Source organism: Notolepis coatsorum, assembly GCF_963971535.1.
Source record: "Notolepis coatsorum genome assembly, chromosome: 1".
In the NCBI taxonomy this organism is placed as follows: domain Eukaryota; kingdom Metazoa; phylum Chordata; class Actinopteri; order Aulopiformes; family Paralepididae; genus Notolepis; species Notolepis coatsorum.
The window spans coordinates 147,815,499-147,838,956 of record NC_140165.1 but is presented as its reverse complement, the minus strand read 5'-3'; the positions used below and the strand labels follow the sequence as shown (position 1 = coordinate 147,838,956).

General features: G+C 42.3%; 1 protein-coding gene across 7 annotated transcripts in view; it reads left to right on the top strand.

The window, feature by feature from the left end:
* The window catches only part of ncor2 (nuclear receptor corepressor 2), a 530,049-nt gene that overhangs the window by 209,065 nt on the left and 297,526 nt on the right, over positions 1-23,458 (top strand). For all 7 annotated transcript variants that reach the window (XM_084332593.1, XM_084332594.1, XM_084332592.1 and 4 more), the window contains exon 3: positions 14,299-14,411. In XM_084332593.1, coding sequence (XP_084188719.1) covers positions 14,299-14,411 — 113 coding nt within the window. The remainder of the gene's footprint in view (positions 1-14,298; positions 14,412-23,458) is intronic.

Sequence of the window (23,458 nt, the reverse complement as noted above, 5' to 3'; positions counted from 1 at the left end):
TCTCCATATACTGATGATCCTCCTCTACCATGTCAGCATGACTAACCTCTATATACTGATGATCCTCCTCTACCAGAATGACCAACCTCTATATACTGATGGATCCTCATCTACCATGTCAGCATGACCAACCTCTCCATATACTGATGATCCTCCTCTACCAGCATGACCAACCTCTATATCAGGGGTGGGCAATTATTTTTCCCGGGGGGCCGAATGAGCAACTGAAAATATGTTGGGGGGCCGGGCCAAAATTCCAAACTCAATTATGCATAATATACATTTTATTTCTATATAAAAAGCAGTAAATGGCATTGTTTTGACCCCTGGTAAGAGTGTATGTTATTATTTGGCAATTAAAAGGTGAGGTTAGCTTTCAAAAATATCATTTATTCAAATATAATTGATTTCCAAAATGATAAACAAAATGTGAAACATTAATAACAAAGGGCATTTTGAGTTTAATATACTATTGAAACAAGGATTTTCTTAGCTTTCTAAAGACATCACATCTTATAGCAAAAATAAACAAGACATGTCACTGAACTGTGTAAAGAAAAGTGTCCCAGTTTTATAGCCTTTTTTACTTTACATGCCTATATTAAACATTTAATGTTTTCAGAACTGTGCAAAAAAGAAAAAAAAATATCAAGTGTCCCATTTCACTTGTTATATTTCCACATTTTAGTGTTCTTCAGTTCTTTTTTTTTTCATTCAGTGTGAGAAATCCAGTCTCTGTTGAGCTTTAACAAGTCCATCAAAGTCAGGTTGCATGTCTGAGGTGGAGATGCGAAGCACAGCTGCCAGATGTTCATCAGTGAGAGAGGATCTGTACCTGGACTTGGTAAACGTCATGACTGAGAATGTCTGTTCACATATGTAGGTGGATCCAAAGAGAACCAACATCTTCTGAGCATGTCTCCTAAGCGTATATTGTGCGTGTGAATGTTGACATGAAAAGAAAAAAGTAAAAAAAAAAATATATTAATATAATATTAAATATTTTTATTTTTATTTATTATCATGTAATCTTTCGCGGGCCGGTCAGAACCATCCCGCGGGCCGGATACGGATACAATGCCCAGGTCTGCTCTATATACTGATGATCCTCATCTACCATGTCAGCATGAACAACCTCTCTATATACTGGTGATCCTCATCTATCATGTCAGCATGACCAACCTCTCCAGATACCTTGATGATCCTCATCTACCAGCATGACTAACCTCTATATACTGATGAGCCTCATCTACAAAACACTTAATTCGAAACTGGCCCCTACAAATGTCCTAACCTAGTTGTACAGTAAATGACCAAGTAAGGCTTTGTCAGTATTCCAATGTACAGTGTAAAATGTGTGTGTGTCCCCTACCCAACCCCCCCCCCCCCCCCCCCCCACCTCCAATGTACAGCCCTCACCCACCCACCCAACCCTACCCCACCCACCCAACCTCCTCCAATGTACAGTTTCTACGCCAAATGTATATACACTCTTTTTCTGGACACTTTTGTATCACAAACAGTACTGTATTTGCAAATCTGATATGTCATAAATGTATAGATGTAGCAGTACTGTCTATCTGTATGTCATGTATGTCATATATGTTATGATGAATTGAAAATGGGGGACCCTGATGTAAACAAGACGAAAGTCTTTCTCTGGTCTGCATCCCCTTAACAATTGTATGTATTGAGCTGTACCCATTCTGCAATCTGTTAATAAACTTTTCAATCAATCAATCAATCAATCAAAACCATGTCAGCATGACCAACATCTCCAGATACCTTGATGAACCCCCTCTACCAGCATGACAAACCTCTATATACTGATGATCCTCATCTACCATCTACTTGGGGGGGATGCGGACCGGAGGGGGACTTTCGTCTTGTTTGCATCGTGGTCCCCCATTTTCAATTCATGATACAGCACACCTTGAATACATGCACACCCTGATAAATCGTTTTATTTGGTTCTAACTGGATTTCATCTCTTGTTTTTCATCTCCTGTTTTACATTTCTTTTTATTCTATGATACATGTTTTTCTCTATTCTATGATTCATTTTCTTTGTGATATATGCTTTCTTATGTTCTATCTGTGTGTATGTTATCTTGTGTATGTGTATGTTGTTGGACCCCAGGAAGACTAGCTGCCGCTTAGGCATCAGTTAATGGGGATCCGTTTAAATAAACAAATCCTCATCTACCATGTTAGCATGACCAACCTCTATATACTGATGATCCTCATCTACCATGTCAGCATGACCAACCTCTCCAGATACCTGGACCACGGCACTGGCTCCCTGGCCACGACACTGGCACTGCAAGCTAATACATGAGTCTCTGGGCTCAGAGTACTGCAGCACTCTGCTGGGATACTATGACTTTTCTGGGGATGACTGTGCCAGTGCTTTAAAAGGAAAGAGACAGGTGAATCCGTTGAATAAGCTGCAGAAGAACCTTTGATTCCAGAAGGTTTTTAGTCAGCTTGGCGCATTGTCGCTGGTAACAGATGAGCTCCAACAGGAGATGGAGTCCTTCACATGCATTATGGATGGCCATGGTCGGATGAAGTCAGTTGATGCTGTGTGAGCCAAGATGCTGCAGAAAATGATGGGTGCTGATAAAGTCCTGGATGCAAACTCCAAAGTAGACCTTGAACGCCTGCCTCCTCCCAAGGTCTGTCTCATCCCACATGTACAGCGAGCCAACTTCAGAGTCGCCTGCTACAAAAGAGCAGCCAATATTCAAGAGGCCCAAAGCCTATGATCAAAGTATGGACTGAGAAAAACAATGGATGAGGAGGTGTTGGAGCCTGTCTGGACGGTTGGACCCATCCTCCGTCCTTCTCTTGTTGAGGTACTGGCCCAGAAAGTTTCATTTCAAACCTTTATTTATACTCGTGAAAGCACTGAGGTTTCCCTCATTTACAGTGATGACGAGTTAGTGGAGTAAGTGGAGTAAGAAGAGCAAGAAGCTCTTGATACGGAGGCAGATTATGCAAAAAATAACATGGATGAGGAGGATAGAGAGTACGAGTGTGATGAGGCGGAGGAAAAGATGGAGATCGAAGAGATAGACTGACAATTGTTTTAGTGAACTTGAATGTTGTGTCAACAAAGAAGATATCCAGAACAGAGGACGTATTTACCGTATTACATACATGTAGACCTATGTAAGAAATGGCATTGAAAGCAGCACTCTTGTATATAAGCATGCCAGAGATATATGTGACCACTTCAGAAATTGTATTACTATCTTTAACAATCAAAACATGAGTCCACATCTTTTTTGTTCAGTCATCTACAATATGATGTGTCTTTATTGGTAAAAATGCTTTATTCTTTGTAAAGGCTACACTAATTTGCATACTAGCTCGCCACAAACAGGTGATCATTCTGTCAATAGTTTTATTATGATTTCTGACCCTCAAAATATGGGTCTAGACAACCTACTTGTTCAGTTATTTGCAATATTGGCTGAAATAGCGAACAAAAATCTTTTTTACGATGGCATCATTAATTTGCATATAAATGATACATGGGACACTCTGACAGATTTCTAACATAGCCTATCATTTTCTACACATTTCTTCCAATCTAGAAACACTGGTTAACAATATATTTCCAGGGGGTGCATGATAGTATCCGCTTTCCTACTCAACTAATTGGTAAAAATGTGATTATTTTGTATTGACGGCACAGATTTGCATAGGCTACTTACATAGAAACATGTGATCACTCTAGGGATAGTGTTATTGTGATCTTTGACCCTCAAAACATGGGTATAGACACCTCATTTGTTCAGTTATCTGCAATATTGGCTGAGATATATGAAACAGATTTTTTTTGCGATTTTTTTTGATAATAATCGCGTCATTAATTTGCATATAAATGATACATGGGACAGTCTGACAGATTTTTAACATAGCCTATCATTTTCTACACATTTTCTCCTATCTAGAAACACTGGGTAACAATATATTTCCATGGGTTGCATGATGGTATCGGCTTTCCTACTCAACTAATTGGTAAAAATGTGATTATTTTGTATTGACGGGCCGGCACAGATTTGCATAGGCTACTTACCGTAATTCCTCTAATAGTAACCGGGTCTCAAATACAAGCCGGGTCTCTATTAATGGCCGGGTGCGCTCTTGAGCTAAGCAATTATAAGCCGGCCTCCTAATACAAGCCGGGTTACTAATATACTGAGCTGCATACTGAGCTAGTTACTTGATTTCACTTTGAAAACGTTGAAATGACCAGTGACCACCTGTAATTGCACTGTTTACTATTTCATACAGTACTTGGTTTCAATAAATGAACCCAGTACATTTTACTGGGTTCAAACTGACACAAAATGTTGATTTATTCATTATGATCCGTTTGAAAATTTGAAATATAGGCCTCCCTCTTATACAGGCCTCCTCCTAATACAAGCCTGGTACCCGCTACAATTGAAACAAATACAAGCCGGGGTTACTATTAGAGGAATTACGGTACATAGAAACATGTGATCACTCTAGGGATAATGTTATTGTGATCTTTGACCCTCAAAACATGGGTCTAGACACCTAATTTGTTCAGTTATCTGCAATATTGGCTGAGAATCATGAAACTTTTGCGAGTTTTTGATAATTGCGTCCTTAATTTGCATAATACATGGGACACTCTGACAACTTGTTAACATAGCCTATAATTTTTTTCACCTTTTTTCCATTCTAGAAAGTCTGGTTAGAAGTATATTTCCGGGGGGTGCATGATATACCCCCCTCTATTTACTAGACTATAACTGTACCCGATATTTATTTAATATCGTCATCGCCCACCCCTAGTACCAGTAGCGACAAGGGAACATATTCAGTCGCACTGCACTGATTTTTGGGTGCCCAGTGTGACCAAAACAGTCGCACTCTGGAGCCCTGTAGCTAATATGAAGCTAAGTTCTTATTTGAGTCATGTTTGAGTAAGAATGCTTCTTTCAGACGGAAGGTATACTGTAATTTTGTTTTACCCGTTTGTCCCAAATATAATATGTTTTTTTGCCGCAAATAAGTGTTACCAGTGTCTACCTACTTGCCAAAGCCTGGGCCCTCATTCATCAACGTGTGCGTAGAACATGTTCTATTTCCACACGTAAGCACAGAATGTAGAATCAGTGTACGCACAGGAAAATCGGGATTCATCAACCGTGCGTACGCAGGTTCTACGCACACCTGTCATGATGAATCTCACCTTGGCCCTGCGCCGAGGCTCGTGCACACTTTCACGTATTTGCATACCAAAACCGCCCCGATTAACCATATACGGTAATGGACACCCCCATGAAATGTGGAAGAATGGACTAAACCGAGGGTGTTGTACACTGTCGGATATTATACCTATTAACTTCCTAAAAGACCATTGCTGCCTGGACACCGCAAACACTAATAAAGACCATTAACCACTGTTTTGCCGTTGCCCGTTAGTGTCATTAATGCATGCTGGAATAAGAATGCCTTTCTTAATCTATTTTTAATATTAATAATTATTATAATACAATAAAAGACAGCTCCGTCTTTTAATACACATATATTGTACAGTAACGTCAAATAAATACTACAGTCCCCGCTGAAATAAAGGTTCTGCACACACATACCAGCAGTGATCTACAGCATAAAAGATAGCCACTTTATAATACTATTCTGAGTAGATAATTCATCTGTATCGCAACAGAGTCACGGATCTGGTCGGGGCAGGTATCATTATGTCGGGAAAATCCTTATGAAATAAACAAAAGTGAATTAAAGAATTTAAAAACAAAGTTTAGCATATTCAATTGTTTTATAAGCTTTCTGAGTAGATAATTCATCTGTATCGCAACAGAGTCACGGATCTGGTCGGGGCAGGTATCATTATGTCGGGAAAATCTTTATGGAATAAATAAAAGTGAATTAAGGAATTTAAAACGAAGTTTAGCATATTAAATCGTTTTATAAGCTTATAGCTTTTTTCGTGCTGATTTGAGAGGGTCCAGCTGCAGAGCCGGAGAGCAACTCTCAGGACCAAGATAGCACTTATACTATTTTGAGAGAGACAGCAGAGAGACAGACAGCAGAGACACAGACAGACAGACAGACAGACAGACAGACACTGTTCCACAGTGTGTGTGTGTGTGTGTGTGTGTGTGTGTGTGTGTGTGTGTGACTACTAGTCTAATAGTAGAGACTCAGCCCCCCCCCCCCCCCCCCCCCCCCTCTGGACCACCTCCTAGTAGAGACTTCTCTAGGAAGAAGACGAAGATGAGGATTAAGGCAAGACACTGCAGGTGAATAGGCAAATATACCTTTTTTGTTGATTTTGAGATTCTGTTATATTTTGCTTCCTAAACATGTCTTCTATGAAACTAGTGACAATAAAACGTCAATAACACACATTTAGTTGTTCATTTTACTTCATTTTGCCTTATTGCATCCATAAATGTCCACATATTTAATGGGGAAGTGCCTCATTTGCATATATAAACATAAATTTCAGAACTTGTCTCTACTAGGAGGTGGTCCAGAGGGGGGGGGGGGTCTCTACTGGGAGGTGGTCCAGAGGGGGGGTCTCTACTAGGAGACTAGTGGTCACACACACACACACTGTGGAACAGTGTCTATCTGTCTGTCTGTCTGTCTCTCTGCTGTCTGTCTCTCCGGCTCTGCAGCTGGACCTTGATCAAATAAGCACGGAAAAGCTTTTAAGCTCGTAGCTCCAATTTGGGTCCCAAATTGCGGTACAAATGAAGGAGGTGTCTCGGGTAGTGGACTCTAGTTAATATTATGTTCTCTCTGCAATTAGACTGCCCCTCATTCATCCCTATCTGATGCTATCTCTGAAAACAGTTCCTGCGAGCGCAGTCAGTGCACCCCATAACGCTATATATATAAACCTGCATTCATTCGGAGAGAAAGACCTATTCCACATGCTATTTAGGGTTTGACAATAATTACACTAATATCGCTATTTCACAATGAACTATAATGAATCACGGGGGTCATACAGAACACGCGCCAGTGTCTTTATTTCCGCCTTGAAACTAATGCAGAACTGAGGAGTGCTTATGCGTAGTGACGATATTCTACCACTGGGCGTCAGCTAAGTGTGGTCCGAGCTGTGCGTACACGTAAGCACGGAGTCAAGTTCAAGTTGAAATTGATGAATCCCACTCTTTGCTTAGAAATGATCGTACGCACAGGGTAAGCACAAATCTGTGCGTAAGTCAGGTTGATGAATGAGGGCCCTGGTCTCTCTAGGACAGAGCGATGCACTGTTAGCTACTGCGACTTGTATTGTCACGTGCAGTTTGCATAGACTACAGCCCGGTACTTTCAGTTTCACTGACCTCTGCCGATGTGCTCTATGGCAAGTTTTTTTCAGCCTGCCACATCAAAAGTAAGTGGAGGTGAGAGTGACTGTATGAGTGAAGTTGGGAATGCTGCTGAAGGACATCCAGCTGGTTCCCTTCTTCTTCTTTTTTTGAATTATCTTTTTCCCCCTTTTTTCTGTTTTTTCTCCCCTCCCAATGTTAGTCGTTATGCCAATTCCCAATCCCCTTCCTGGTCGTTGCGCACTCTACCCCCTACCGTCGGTCCAGGAGGGCAGAGACTATCACATGCTTCCTCCGACACATGTGTACCCAGCCTACCACTTCTTTTCACCTGGCAGCACGGACTCTCACTGGGAGAGTGTAACGTGTGGAAGGTCACACTACCTCCCTCCAGATCCTTCCCTCGCTGTGCAGGCGCCCCGACCGAACTGTAGGAGTCGCTGTTTACAACGACCCGGACCCACCCACCGGCTTCCCTCCCGCTGACTCTGCCAATCGAGCCAGTATGACGGCCGGCCAAGCTGGAGGCAATGCTGACAGCCGGATTCGATACCAGTGTCTCTTGCGTTGGTGACGAGCGCTTAGTCCGCTGCGCCACCCAGCCGCCCTGGTTTCCTTCTTCTTAAATGTCTTTGACATCCAGGACATCCAGCAATTCCCCCTCATGACTAGTGTATAGCCGGACCAGAGGAATTGATACATTGTGGTGCTTGTGAAAAGTGAGATTCAAGTCAAAGCAGATTTCTCTCTGACATTCTTTACCCATTCACTCACACACCGATGGCGGAGACCACCATGCAAGGTGCCAACTTGCTCATAGGGAGCAGTTAGGGCAGGGCTGTACGCTAAGCTTTTTCACTAGGAGAAATTTAGGGGCAAAGAATATTTTTTAGGGGCACATTTTTTAATAACTATTTTACCATTATAGTAGGGCTGGGCGATATGGCCTCTAAATGATATCGCGATATTTTGACATTTCCTCTAAAGCACTTAAAAATGCTTGATTTAATGAAAATGTACTAAGAGTAGTCTACTGACACACTAATAAAAAAAATTATTTACATCTAAGACAATTTATATAAAAACTCTTGGGTGCCTAAGACTTTTACACATTACTGTGTTTTCTATCCACTTTTGACTATACCTTGTAACCGGTAGAGCAGCTCTAAAATAGCAATGACGTCATTTAACCACAGCACGACTATTTCACTGCATTTGCCCCTAAAATAGATAGAATTAGTCATAGATAATAGATATGTGCAAACTGGAAAAAGTTATTTGGAGGCTTCGCGCAGTGGGCGTGTCAACACGCAATTGTCATTTCATAATAAACACATATCACTGCGGCGCACAGCAAGTTTCAATTTCAGTTCCTGGCATTTTTAACCAGTGGAGAAAGGGAAGAGATTTCCCTATCGTTTTTCTTATATGAATTATTCTACGTTAATAAAACATACCTGGTGATCAACTACAGTTTGCCGTGAACATTATGAAATGTGTGTAGTGTTCTGATAACGACGGCTGGGCAGCGGGAGCTGGAAGCTGGATTTTGCCAGAAGCATGCAGCTGCAGAGCCGCAGAGCGGGGCCTCTGTGCCTGCACAGTGCAATACTCCAATTCAGCCATTGGCAATTCAGCCGTTGGGTGGGGGGGCGCTGTTGAGCGGGCCTGTGACCGGACCTAAAAGCGCCCCTGCTCTGCGGCTCTGCATGAATGAGTGAATGAATGAATGAACGAATGAATGAATGAAAACTTTATTTCACAGATTGCAGAATGGGTACAATACAGTACGGCTCAATACACACAATTGTTAAGGGGATGCAGACCTGAGAAAGACGTTTGTCTTGTTTCCATCAGGGTCCCCCATTTTCAATTCATATAGACATTTATGACATACACAACATACATGACATTTATGGCATAGGGACATATAGGTATTTAGTACTGATACATTTGTGACATAAACGGTATTCAAATATACAGTACTGTTACCCCTAGATCCTGACAGAGTATATACATATGATGGGGAGGGAACTGTACATTAGGAGGGGGTGGGTGGGTGGGAGAGAGATATACATACGGCAGGGAGGGAATATATACATGCGGTGGGGAGGAGACTGTCTATTAGGAGGTGGTGGGGGTTTTGGGCATTTACGGTGGCCAGTTTCGAATTGCAGCCTCCCGTAGGTGCTCTTTAAGAGCGGTTTTGAATGTGGGTAGGGATTCACATTCCTTTACAGCTTTGGGTAGGGCGTTCCACATTGATGTGGCATAATTGCGAAACGTATTTAGTCCCTTGTTTGAGCCGAATCTGGGTTTAACATGATTTGTTGAGCTTCCTCTGGTGTAGTGGTTGTGGTATTCACTGACCTTTGGGAAGTATTTTGACATGTACATGGGTACCTTAGTCGTATAGTGTATCTTGTAGACCAGGCCCATTGCAAGTTGCTGTACTCTGTCGTAGGGGTGGACGGTATGGTCTAAAATTTATATCACGGTATAATTTGAAGCATAGACGGTAACGGTATATATCACGGTATCAGTGTTTCTGTTAGAATAATTTTTTTTGCCTGATACGCAGGCTATATAAAGAATGACATCCTCAAGGCATGTAGATTTATAATATTTTAACTTAAAACTAGGCTACTTTTGCGTATAAAGTCATTATATTCCAAATAAAATAAGTCCCGAGTCGAGACTCCTGCTCCCATTGCAAACAGCGGGGCTGGATTTTGCTAGAAGCATATGTAGCTGCAGAGCCGCAGAGCCAGGGGCTCTTTCAGGTCATTCATTTCAGCCATTGGCAATTCAGCCGTTGGGTGGGGGGGCGCTGTTTGACGGGCCTGTGACCAGACCTGAAAGAGCCCCTGGCTCTGCGGCTCTGCAGCTGCATGCTATTCGCAAATCCACTGCTGCAGCCGTCCTCCCGGCTCCCGCTGCTGCCGTCGTTATCATAACACTACACACATATCGTAATGTTTACAGCAAACTGTAGTTGATCACCAGGTATGTTTTATTAACGTAGAATAATTCATATAAGAAAAACGATAGGGAAATATCTTACCTTTCTCCACTGGTTAAAAATGCCAGGAACTGAAATTGAAACTTGCTGTGCGCCGAGGTGATGTGTTTATTATGAAATGACAATTGCGTGTTGACACGCCCACTGCGCGAAGCCTCCTAAATAACTTTTTCCAGTTTGCACATATCTATTATCTATGACTAATTCTATCTATTTTTAGGGGCAAATGCGATTGAAATAGTCGCGCTGTGGTTACATGACGTCATTGCTATTTTAGAGCTGCTCTACCGGTTACACGGTATAGTCAAAATCCATACCGTAGAGCAAATTAATACCGTTTATACCGTATACCGTTTATACCGGCCACCCCTACTCTGTCGTCTACTCTAAGCCATCCTAGGTTGTCAAAGTGGGCAGGGGTGAGGTGGGTTCTGGGGGTAAGGTCAAGTAGTAGTCTGACCAGTTTGTTTTGTGATGTTTGTAATTTTGTTTTAAGCGCCTTTGAGGTGCTTTGGTACCATGAGGTGCACGCATAGTCGTAGTACCCTTGAATGAGTGCTCCTGCCAGAGTCTTCAGGGTATTCTTGTTTACCAGAGAGGAGATCCGGTACAAGAAGTTGCAGTTGCATACTATTGGGATTCGTTGGGAGCAGCACGGAGTCTCGACTCTGGACTTATTTTATTTGGAATATAATGACTGTATACGCAAAAGTAGCATAGTTTTAAGTTAAAATATTATAAATCTACATGCCTTTTGTATCCAATTTGTATGGATTAATTTAGGAGTGAAATGCGAATGAAGGGTTGAAATCAGTACTCGCAAGCTTGCCCCCAGATATTATTTTAAACTCTAAAGGACCAAATTAGGGCGCAATTCGCAGTGTACAGCCCTGTAGGGGTTAAGTGTTTTGCTTAAGGACACTTTGACACGCTGCCCGGGAGGAGCGGGAATCGAACTGGGAACCTCCGGATTACCAGACAACTGCTCTACCTCCCGGGTCACTGATTTGGTTATTGATTTGATCACCCTGGTGGCACTGCTGCGTTCAACTCTCTCAGTTGGGGGAGCCATTTATATCAACATAAAGTCTGTAAATTATATAGAGAATACAGAAAAGAGAGCATGATGTCCACAACCTGGGCTGCTGTCAGCTGTAACACATTGATCTAGGATTGTATTGGCTAGACTTGTTGGGAAGTGCATGTTCATATTCGCACTAGTGCCAGCGACGGGAAGGAACCAAGACTCTAGGTCCGTCACCAGCTCTGGGAAAATAAACCAGAAAAGGGACTCTACGAAATGAATGCAGTGAGATGTAAAATTGCTTATGATTTTACATATCATAAGAATATGAGCAACATACACAGTATTTGCCATGTTTAGGGTCTTAGAAACATATTGATATTTTAAACTCAAAAGATTCAGTGGATCTTTTTTAAACAGGATTTTTGTCATAATTTGGGTGCATGCATACTGATGATTTATTTCACGTTTTTGACGATGTACAGACGAGGGTAAGCTAGGCTAACGGTTTGGCTAGTTTTTACATCTAATTGAGAAAATATATTATTTTCAATATTGAAATTAACATTCCTGATATTTAAGCAGTTAGTTGTTGTTGCACAAGTCAGTTTTGCTAATGACATGTGTTGAGTTCTCAGTGAGAGCCTGTCTTCCCTTTTCCTATATCCAGGTGTCTTCCCTCTTCCTATATCCAGGTGTCTTCCCTCTTCCTATATCCAGCCTGTCTTCCCTCTTCCTATATCCAGCCTGTCTTCCCTCTTCCTATATCCACGTGTCTTCCCTCTTCCTATAGGGAGGTGTAGTGGTTATTGGTTACGTCATTGTTGTTTCCAGCCGGTCCACCTCGCTTGAAATCGCAATGTATTTCCCCATTGCCCAGTCATGTCTACATTTGTAATGTTTGTAAGCCAGACCTGTATTTTTATAAATAAAATAAAAATCTCCTAGAGACTAAGACAGTTCTTAAAAGATATTTTTCATCTACAAGTGGGAACTTGTCGAGCCACACGTGCATATACTCTGCTGTAGTTCTGTGTAGATGGAGCTGTGCCTCAGACTGCTTGGTAGATATTTAGTACACAGGGCATTACCCTACACCACTGGAGAGGGCCTGACCTCAGGGGCCCTCACTGGTGTTTTTCCAACAGAAACATTCCCAGGTTACACTGTTGTGCACACATATCTGCTCCTCTCATTAGATGTTTGCGTTGAAAGTTCACGTTGTCGCTGGGGAGTCCATATCAAGGCGCTGGCCATTATTTTCACCCACATCGCAATTATCAAGAGTCCTTCCCTCAGAGCATCAGAGGGGAAATTTCCCCAGGCTTCCTAGAAGAGGCCTCCAGCTGGTGTCGAAGTTCACTGTGTGGCCTCTGTGTTTGCAAGGGGCCTCCCTTTTTTTCTTTTTTTTAAGGCGGGAGGATCCGAGGGTTCACCCCCTGGGATGTCCACAGCTGCACCTCTCCGGTAATCCCACCAGTCCCCCTCATCATCACATTCAGCAGGAGATGAGGTTAGACAGGCCGCATCCCACAATCCCTGACTGAGAGAGGCGCTTGTGTACAGTAGCCGCTTGGGTTAACGTTACCCCTCTTGTCTTCTGCAGGGCTAGAAATTGCGACCGAAATTGTATCTGCGACCTCAAAATATAATTGGGAGCATTCGTGCGAGTGCAAATAATTGTTCTGGTGTGACCTCCTCCCACCCCACCCTCCCCGAACGTCCCTTTCTCTGTCCATTCGCTAGTTTGTCACTCAGTATGTGCCTTGTGAGTTGACAGTGACCATTCTAACCAATCAAACGTGAGCTTGACGTTCTTACCTTTAATGCTGATTTTAGATTGGTTAAGTTGACGCACATACACACTCACACACCCTCATTGCCCCTCCCCCTCACAGACCCGTCTCATTAGCACCGAAGATAGCAAGCGTGCAGGTCCTCTTTTAACATCACTGAAGCAACAATTAAACAATGGCCCAGTAAACTATTCACTTTAGTTTAATACACGAGGCGTTGTCTAACGTTATCTAGCTGGCTAGCTACTGATAGCTCATAACATCATTGAAATTCGTTTTTGCAGCTGTGGCTAACGTTAGCTAGCTACCGTTCTTCGGGTGGCTAACGTTAGCTACCTAGCAACTGTAGCTAGCTAATATGGGCTGTGCTGGCTGGCTACATTTTAATTCGCAATGGAGTGGAGATAACTAACTGTACAAATCGATGTGATTGGCTGAGACTGTATTTTGCATGGTTGGCTGCCTGGCTGTTGTGGATTTGGGTAGCCAGCTAGCAGCTAACATCAACTCAACGTCAACACTCTGTTGACACTGAGCTAGTTTGCTGACAGCAATGTGGTCTGTGCGGAACCCTTATCCCCAACACATAGTTCCGTGTGTGAATAATGTTGAGCCACCACAAAAGATGAATCCAAAGTTTTGGTTTCCAAGGTTATCGTACCCTCAAAATGTCATACCGGCACATGCCTAGTCTACACTATAGGCTACACTACTAGGTCTACACTATACTATAGTTTAAGGCTACTTTCACAGTTTTACTGCATTACAGTACTGTTATATTGTCGTTTTTATCAATAAAAAAATATATATTACGTATATATTGTTGGTGCTCCTTACTTTTTGCTGGTGCTCCCAAGTAAAAATGTTAATTTCGAGCCCTGCTTCTGAGAGGCAGATGGAGTGTGAGGGAGGAAATTGCAACAGACAAGAAAGAGATGGAGAATTATGGAGAAAACAAAGCACCAAGTGAGAGAGGAGGAGTGAGGGGATACTTTACTTTATTTTGCAATGAATGTATAGATGTCTCTGAAGGAGGATAGCTTGATATATGTATACTCCGGTTCCATTGCTATACTGACGGATTGTTGTGGATATGTGTTAAAGGATGTGGGACTGGTGGACTACCACCCTCATGCCAGGGACTACAGCTCCCACCTGTCCCAGCCGCACCGCCGCCGGCCCTCCCTGCTGTCCGAGTTCCAGCCTGGGAATGAGAGGTAGGTGCTGCATGCTCTCACAAAGACACACACACACACACACACACATACACATACACATACACATTTTAGAAAAAATTATAATAATACATATATTTTTTTTAACTTTTTTTGTGTGTGCTAGACTTCACTCGGGTGTATTATTGATACTCTCTTTATTGATACTATGTTTGTTTCTGACTCAAAGTCTGTGTGAGAGAGAGAGGGTGGGGGTGAGAGATGAGGAAGGGGCAAGAGAGAAAGAGCTGGGAGAATGGAGCTGGGAGTGAATCAGTTTCCCCAGCCACATTTGTGCATTCAACATTTTTGGTGGAATTAACTGATCGAAAATGAATCTCATCGAATCGAATCGTGGTCAAATGAAGAGATTTCATGATGCATTGAATCGTTGCCTGAAGAATCGTAATCGAATCGTTGTGGGGTCAAATATTTACACCCCTATCATTGAGACTTATGGCAGAGGAGTATTCTGGCACTGGCAAGAAGCACGCTGGGACAACTGCATGGTCTACTGACGGGTTGAAGATGTCAGTTAACACCTCTGTCAGCTTTTGTGTGTCTGTGTTTGTCATGGTCCAGGTTGTTGCACTGCCCTCCATTGGTCTGGGGAAGGTGTAGACAACCATATGTCCCACACGTGAATACTGCCAATTAGGGGTGTAACCAGGGAACAAAATAAGTACCCGCCAACCGCCAATGGCGGGCAGATTTAAGGTTTGGCAACTAACAATGAGAGGTCTGCCCCCCACCTGGCGTGTAGTTCATATCGATACTCTTATTTTGAAAATCCTGTGCGGGTCTCATTTCCGCCCCCAAGCGCAGCTCTAGTCAGAATATCTATGGCTCCAGTAGCTAGCAGCGTTCGGTTCATATGATACTCGTCTCTTATTTTGAAAAAAACGTGGCAACTCCGCGAGTCATATCCGCCCCAGTCCGTGCTTCTGCTCGCATTAAAGCCGAGCAGCGCTACACAGCAGTGCCCCTATTTTGCGACCCGAGATAAGTCTGTGGTTTTTTTTTTTCTCACAACAGGTCAAATGCATCTAACACGCTTTGCATCGTCGCCATTCCTTTATGCCCACATCGCCCAAAATGAACGTTACGTTAGCGTAAGCTAACAAGCTAATCCTGATCAGAGGCAGAGCCATAGAGAACAGCAGACGGTGTGGACTGGGGAAAGGGAAATGGGGGGGGGGGGGGCACTCTCCCTTTCTCTGTGTGTGTGCATGCGTTTGGAAAGACGATGAAGTCAGTCAGGAGTATATTATAGTAAACTGAGGATTACTGAGGATGGACAGATAATGTTGATATTCAAATATAAAAAAGTTTTGAGAGGAGTGGAAGTTTGAAGACAGACTAGACCACAATATGATGCGGGGGTGGTGAGTTGAAACAGTGTGTGTGTGTCCCTCCCGACCCCACTTCTATGTTTCAATAAATTATTTGCATTTAAAACTATTAACGCTGACTCATTCCTTCAGTCCACTCAAAATTATGCTAATATTCCTTATGTTGTTTATGATATTAATTGAAAATAGCATATGAGAGTATTATATAGTAATAATAACACATGGCGATATACTAAAAAGCTATTTATAATTTTTGGCTGGTAAAAAATCTGCCTGGCTGGTAGTTTTTAAAATCAAAAAGTCAAAAAGTTAATTTTGTTCCCTGGGTGTAACGGTACGTGTATTCGTCCCGTGAATTTACGGTACGGCCGTCACGGTGCGGTACATCCAGCCATACGCCGAATACGTCTCAGATGACAAGCGGACAGAATTAACAACAGCGCGCACTGACATCTGCACTCGGCTCTCCCCTCCTCCTCTCCTGTTTACTACAGCCTATTTGTCCCTAAAACAAAACCATGATGAATTAATTAAATGTTTAACACAGCAGGGTCATTACAATTTTGCAGTTTTATTTAGTTTTCTTGTTCGCCCAATAATGTTAACCAAAAGACACACACACGCGCGCGAACACACACGTCAACCTTTTCCGGCGGACCGCGGAGTCTCACAGCTGATCGGAGAAAAAATAAAAGCACAACATACCACCAGATCATCTGAGCTCCTCTCCAGTTGCTGCTGCCTGCTACTGTTTAAATCCAAAATATTGCCATTGTTGTGTAACATGTAATCTGTTCTCTAGTATTCTTCAGTCTCGGCTTCATGTGAAGTTAAATCCTCTCTAAGTGAAACTGAAACTAAGTTGTTGTTAAAGGTGCAGTAGGCAATTAATTTACTCGTGGATGCCTGAACACAGAATTACACCAGTATTACTGACTACTACGGCAAGCCTATAGAATATTATTATATTTAATAATAATAATTATTATAAATATATAATAACTATAAATATTGTTATCCTGTTGTACCGAAATTGTACCGAACCGTGACTGCAATACCGAGGTACGTACCGAACCGTGGCTTCTGTGTACGGTTACACCCCTACTGCCAATTGCAGTGGCGGCTCGCCACCGGGGGCGCTAGGGCGCCGCCCCACCTGTTAAATCAGAGAAGAAAAAAAAACTTTTTTGTTTTTTGTTTTATAGCCCTATAAATAATTTAAACATGTTTAAAATGAATAATATTTACTCATTTTAAGTGTTTGTGTTTCCAATGCACAATATAACGTTAATATATAAAATAAAAAATACTCGTTTTCCTGAACAGGAAGTGACTCACTTTTTTTAATTTTTTTATTTGTTTGTATTTCTCGGCCCGGGCTAGACGCAATAATTTAGGACCTGCTCCGAGGTCATCATTTGGCACACATGCGAACCATGCATACAATGCGTATCTGCGATTAACCCATCCCGTCGTCCTTCCCCCCCAAGGGCAGCCGGGAGCAGACAGGCGCCACGTGAGCCGCGCCAGGGGACCAATCCAAGTGCTCCTGTCCGTCTTCGTCAAGGACGCCACAGCGTTAGCGATCTTGTTGTTGTGCATGTTTTTCCATTGGGTTTATCTTATCGGGGGGGGAAACCCTTGCGAGCACGGGGAGAACATGCAAACTCCACACAGAAAGGCCTGGGAGATACCCCACCTGGGTAACTGGCATCATGGAAACCTGGTCCCCAAGCGGGATTCGAACCCTGGACCTTCTTGCTGTGAGGCGACAGTGTTAACCACTACACCACCGTGCCGCGTGCTAACTAATAGCTAATAACTGTTTGATCGCTGCATCCGTCGCAGCCAATCAGTGCGTAACGCGTTGTGCGTTGAAATATGACTTATGTTGGAATCCGGGCGCGATTTGAAGCGGTCTAGGCAGCAGCGTCAATAATTTCCGTAGCCGCATTTCGCGGAGACGCTCTCTGATTGGCCGACGCAAGTTTTTTTTTCCGTAGCAGTATTTCGCGGAGACGATCTCTGATTGGCCGAATACACTTTCATGTTCCAATTCTAGCTTCTTCTAGGTTGGTGGTAGATAGTTGTGTGTTGTTGTGATATGCAGCTATTTGTCTTAGAGCGTGACGGCAAGTTCTTTCGACGGTTAAGCTTAGGCACTCTTTCAAAGTTGGTTAAGGTTAGAGTTTGTCTTAGAGCAGGGCGATAGAACGCCAGGTAGTTTGCAGGCTGTTAGACGCGGAATTGGGCAAAGAAATCAAGTACTTGTGCTTGTGTTGTGTGGTGCTAACACTAACAGCTAACACTTGGCTAACAAGCTATATGGCGGATGCAGTCTGGACAGTGGACAGTGGTCTGGATATACATCAACAGTGGATTATACACTTTATCAAGCCCTCCTGCCCTGGACGTTTCAACTAAACAGTAAGTCTCTCTCGCTCTCTCTCTCGCTCTCGCTACACAGCTGTCTCCGAGAAATGCGGCTACGGAAATTATTGACTGTGCTTGCTGAGACGATAATAGGCTAGCGATGCAAAACGCGCTGCTGTGTTGTGAACTATAACATTAATTTAGCTGCTGCTGATGCATAATGAATGAATGGTGAGTTGTTTAAAATAATATACATGTGTTAATTATTTTATTGGATTGATCCGAGAGACAGAGAGAGAGATTGCTCCAGAGCATCTCAGAGCATTACATTTTAAACTCGACCTAACGTGAACCCCCGGCTGCGACCCACCAGGCTGCGATAGTAGGAGCCGCTACTGGCCAATTGTGTTTGTTGGAATGTCTGATCAAGCCAGAAGTGCCTATACCAATAATTGTATCTGGGTCTCTGCGGTGGTAGGCAAGTGCTTTTACCTCTACTCTACACATATGCCCTATAGTGTGGGCTTTGATGTCATTGCCCGCAGCCATAAGTCTGCTTAATGTAATCTTTACAAAGGTAGTTAATTGTATCAAGTTAATTGGCTAAACTAGCATGCTAACGTTAGCTGACATTCAACAGCAGTGAAAGAATATTTTCAAAAACGTTTATTTACATGCTTGAAGGAGGGATTAGTAACTTAACTCATTGGGGGCCAACAGCAGAGGGCGCTGATGGCCCTTCAGCGCCAGTGCTTTATCCAATGTAGGATAGGACTTACTTGCGAGTGCTTAAAATATATGTTGCTATATATATGTTAATGCGTTAATAAAGCTTAATGCGTTAATAAAGCTTTGACAGCCTTAGTTATTACACATTCTTACACATACATGTGTGTTGAACATCTGAGGTATTGATGAAGTAACAAAGGAAAAAAGCCAAAAGCACTTACTCCTCAGACATTTGACAATTTTACAGCCCAAAATACAAAAAAGATCCAGGTGGAATAGGTAACAAAGGGTTGAAGAAATATTGTCTGAACTGTCAGATGCAAGCTGGCTGTGTGACATAACCGAGCATCTCGCTCAATTGAATAAGAAGCTGTAGGGACGCAAACAAGTCCCACCCAAAACTTGACCAATATAGTTGTGAACTGAGACAACCCTTATTTTGTTATTTTTGAGTACAGTTACAGTTGTGTGTTCATGCAGACACATAATAGCAATTTCATTACGAATTGAAAATGGGGGACCCTGATGTAAACAAGTCGAAAGTCTTTCTCTGGTCTGTATCCCCTTAACAATTGTGTGTATTGAGCTGTACTGTACTGTACCCATTCTGCAATCTGTTAATTAAAGTTAATTAAACTATCTTCCATTAGTTGGATGTATGGCCTCTGCAAGGTTGTGTGCAGCCATTTGTTTTTGTAACATCTGCTACATCTGTCCCACGCGTTCTTTGCAGCTCACAGTTGTTAGTTCTGCCCCTCTTGACTGTGACAAAAAGGTTTTGAACAAACTTAATGTCATAGCTTGTATTTGATGATATTCTTCTTTATTTACTTGAATGGTTTGATCATTGATTGATGGAGTAATATGGGGTTCTGATAAACTAAAATTATTTGTTAAAATAACATAAGCTAACATATATTTTTTAGTGGTGCACCGAAAATTCGGCCACCGAAGGTTTTCGGCCGAAAATGGCCAAAAATGGCCTTTCGGCCATGAAAATGGTTTTTTCACCGAAAATATATCACCGAAACAGAAGCAACCTAACGCGTGTTGTTGTGATGATGTCATCAAAACGCGGATTCATTACATGCGCGCTGTGAGCTCTTCAGTCCTGCGTGATACTCCTCTTGGGACTCGGGAGCAATGCATCTCCTCGGGAGTCACGCTGTTTCTACAGTATGTAAACTCTGCGCGCAACAAGTCCAATAAATGCATCTTTAACATACTTTATCCTTATTTACTATATATATCACTTGAGTGATCTAATATGCATATTATTCAGAGCGAGAGGGGGAGGGATTGTTTCTCTCACATTGACGCTGTCTGTCCTGCGTGATACTCCTCTTGGGACTCGGGAGCAATGCATCTCCTCGGGAGTGAATGAATGAATGAATGAATGAATGAATGAAAACTTTATTAACAGATTGCAGAATGGGTACAGTACAGTACAGCTCAATACACACAATTGTTAAGGGGATGCAGACCAGAGAAAGACTTTCGTCTTGTTTACATCAGGGTCCCCCATTTTCAATTCATCAGGACATATATGACATACATGACATACAGATAGACAGTACTGCTACATCTATACATTTATGACATACCAGATTTGCAAATACAGTACTGTTTGTGATACAAAAAGACCCATAATAGTGATTATTTATTATTTAAGTTAAGTTTAGCCATAATCATATATTTTTCCATAATCAGGTAGCTGAACAACATTGGTAAAAAAAAATTCTATTCTATGAATCATTTTCGGCTTTCGGTTTTCGGCCAACTGTTTCCTATTTTCGGTATCGGTTTCGGCCAAGAATTTCCCATTCGGTGCATCCCTAATATTTTTACATCTATGCAAATGCATATGCAATATGTATAACTTGAATAAGTAATAAATACAGAAACAACATGTTTAACAATATGTAAATGAGTAGCTACATTTATTTTACATTACATTAACATTAATACAGTCTTTGGCCCTTTGAGGGCAACCATAATGCTGATGTGGCCCTCTGTGAAAATGAGTTTGACACCCCTGGCCTAATCTATGTTTTAAATTATGGCTATGTGTCTAATCTGCCCGTCGCTTATCAAAGAATCATTTTCCAGTCAGTGCTGTCAAGGCAGATTGGTTTTTTATCACTTAATTTCCGTTTGAGAGCATTTTGAAAAGCACCCATTTTGAGGTAAAAAAAACATCCCATTCTGGGCCATTCTGTGATAATCGTCTTTTACTGGAATATTCTAGAACGTTGATATTTGTCTGCCTATTTATGAATCGTTTTCAAATAAACGCTAGATGATCAATATTATACGTACACGCACGCCCATTCGAGCCGCGCACTGATAATAGCCGTTTTCATTTCCTCATGGATTTTACAGTGAAACCGATAGAGCACATTTCACAAAACAGCTTATATCTTCATCAAAACGAGTCTGATTATCCTAACACTGATAACATAGATTGCTTACCTGACATCAGATGGTATCCAACTGGTATATTCCAATTCCTGATCACCATTCGAAAAAATCGATAAGTGTATAGATCTAACGTGTATACAGTAGAACTCATGATCCGCGGCGCTCAGAGGATCCATAATGAACTCTGCTAACCCCGGCTGCATCAGTGGACTGGAAAATGTGGAGTACAGGATTTTTTTCCGCATCCATTTTCATTGAGTCCATTCCAAAATCCCTGATGTCATCTGGGAGACGATAGGGGGCGCTTTTTTCCACATCTGATCGCCGGCGGCTCTTGGGTAGGCTAGGGTAGGCTCGCGTGATGCAATATGATTTCAGATCGCTAAAAAGAAAAGAAAAATCAGAGAAATCTCGTGGCTTTCAACGTAACTATTATAAATCCGAGAAAACTCGTGAGTGGCAATCAAAGTGTTAACATGAAACTAGACAAACAATACAATAACAGTAATAATCAATGATAAATCACAGGACAATAACAAATAATAACAATAATAATAAGCATTGTGGCTAGGCTAGCTACCTAGTACCGCTAGTTGAATGGATAAACGTTATTTAACATTGCAGAATGTTATTACTTATTACTATTGTCGTGTCCATAAGTTCCCTGGCAGAATACTTGTGAGGACAAAGGTATACAAAGAGGAGAGAACCATTTTAGATCGGGCATTGTTAGGTAACAGCTGTTCGATTTCAGCGTCCGTCCTCCTGCTACGCTCATAGCTAGGGGGGGCGTACTAGCGTAGGTCAACGGCCAATCGGAGCGCAAAACGGGAACCGGAAACGCGGACCCGTTGCAAAAAGGCTACACGCGCCCGGGGCGCATCCCGGGAAAAAAAGAGAAACAAAAAAGACAGGAACAATACGAAAACAGAAAAAATACACGCAGGCCAACTAAGCCAGTGTAAGGATGCAAGGACTGGGTAGATGTGGTCCCTCATCTTGGTGCCTGTCACGGGCCTGGCGGCTGCGTTCTGGACGAGATGGAGGCGGTTAATGTATTTGTTTGCCACACCAGAATAGAGGGCGTTGCAATAGTCTTTCTCTCAGGAGACTCAGGTCTTGTACCTACCAAAGTGGTTTATTATTTATATAGTCATGCTTTTTCTGAGGATGAGTCTTGATGGGTGCTCATGAATAATTTATATGCATCCCATGAATCTTGCATGATGCACACAGTGGATAAGCCATAAGCACATTTCACCCCTCAATTTGATTGACATGGCAGATATTCTTGCATATGTTAAAAATGCAAGAATATCTCTGAATGAAATATTTTCTTTAATTAAGGTCCTCAATAGATCCATTGTAAATTAGATAATTGTCTGTTGTAGTCTTTGTGCTTTTCTGGTCTCTTTCATTAGGTGACTTTGCTGGATGTCCACCTGCAGATGGTTTTGTCAGGGGACAAAATGTGTCTTTTGGGGGGATGTCAAGTGAGTCGTGGAACACTAGCTTCAGGAATGCTATATAGGACACATTGACAGACAACAGATGGTAGAGTGTGCCTGTAGCAGTGTGTGGCCGTTGGTGTGTGCTGGCCGTGTCTTCAAGTATCAATCAGACAGGATTACGGTCTCACTGGCTCTTTGTTGTCAAGTGCAAGCTCTGAGTAGCTCCTATCCACTGCTGTTAGCAGCACCAGCCTGGCCCCCCTCGGGCTGTGAACACTAGGTCATGATCTGGCTCTAGAAATAAACACTACACTGTTCCCTCTCTTTTGTCCCCGCCCCCCTCCCACAAGCCACTTCTCAATCAAGTGTTGGTGCACTGCCAGAGAATGGCACCTTTACATTTACATTTTGTCATTTAGCTGACGCTTTTATCCAAAGCGACTTACAAGTTCTGTACGACAAGACGGCAGGAAGGGTACAACTGAGTAACAATGTTCATCAAACAGTGCTGAAACTTGGGTGCTGCAGTGATGAGTGCATAGTAGTAAAGACATATTAGTATAGTAGGAAGAATACATGATAGTATAAGAATGTTATATATTTTTTTGTACGTTTAAAAAAAAATTATAATTTATTTCAGATATTTATTGAAGTGTGTTTTTAGTCGACAGTAGGGGTGGGACGATACATCGATACAGATCAATACATCGATCCCGATCGATAC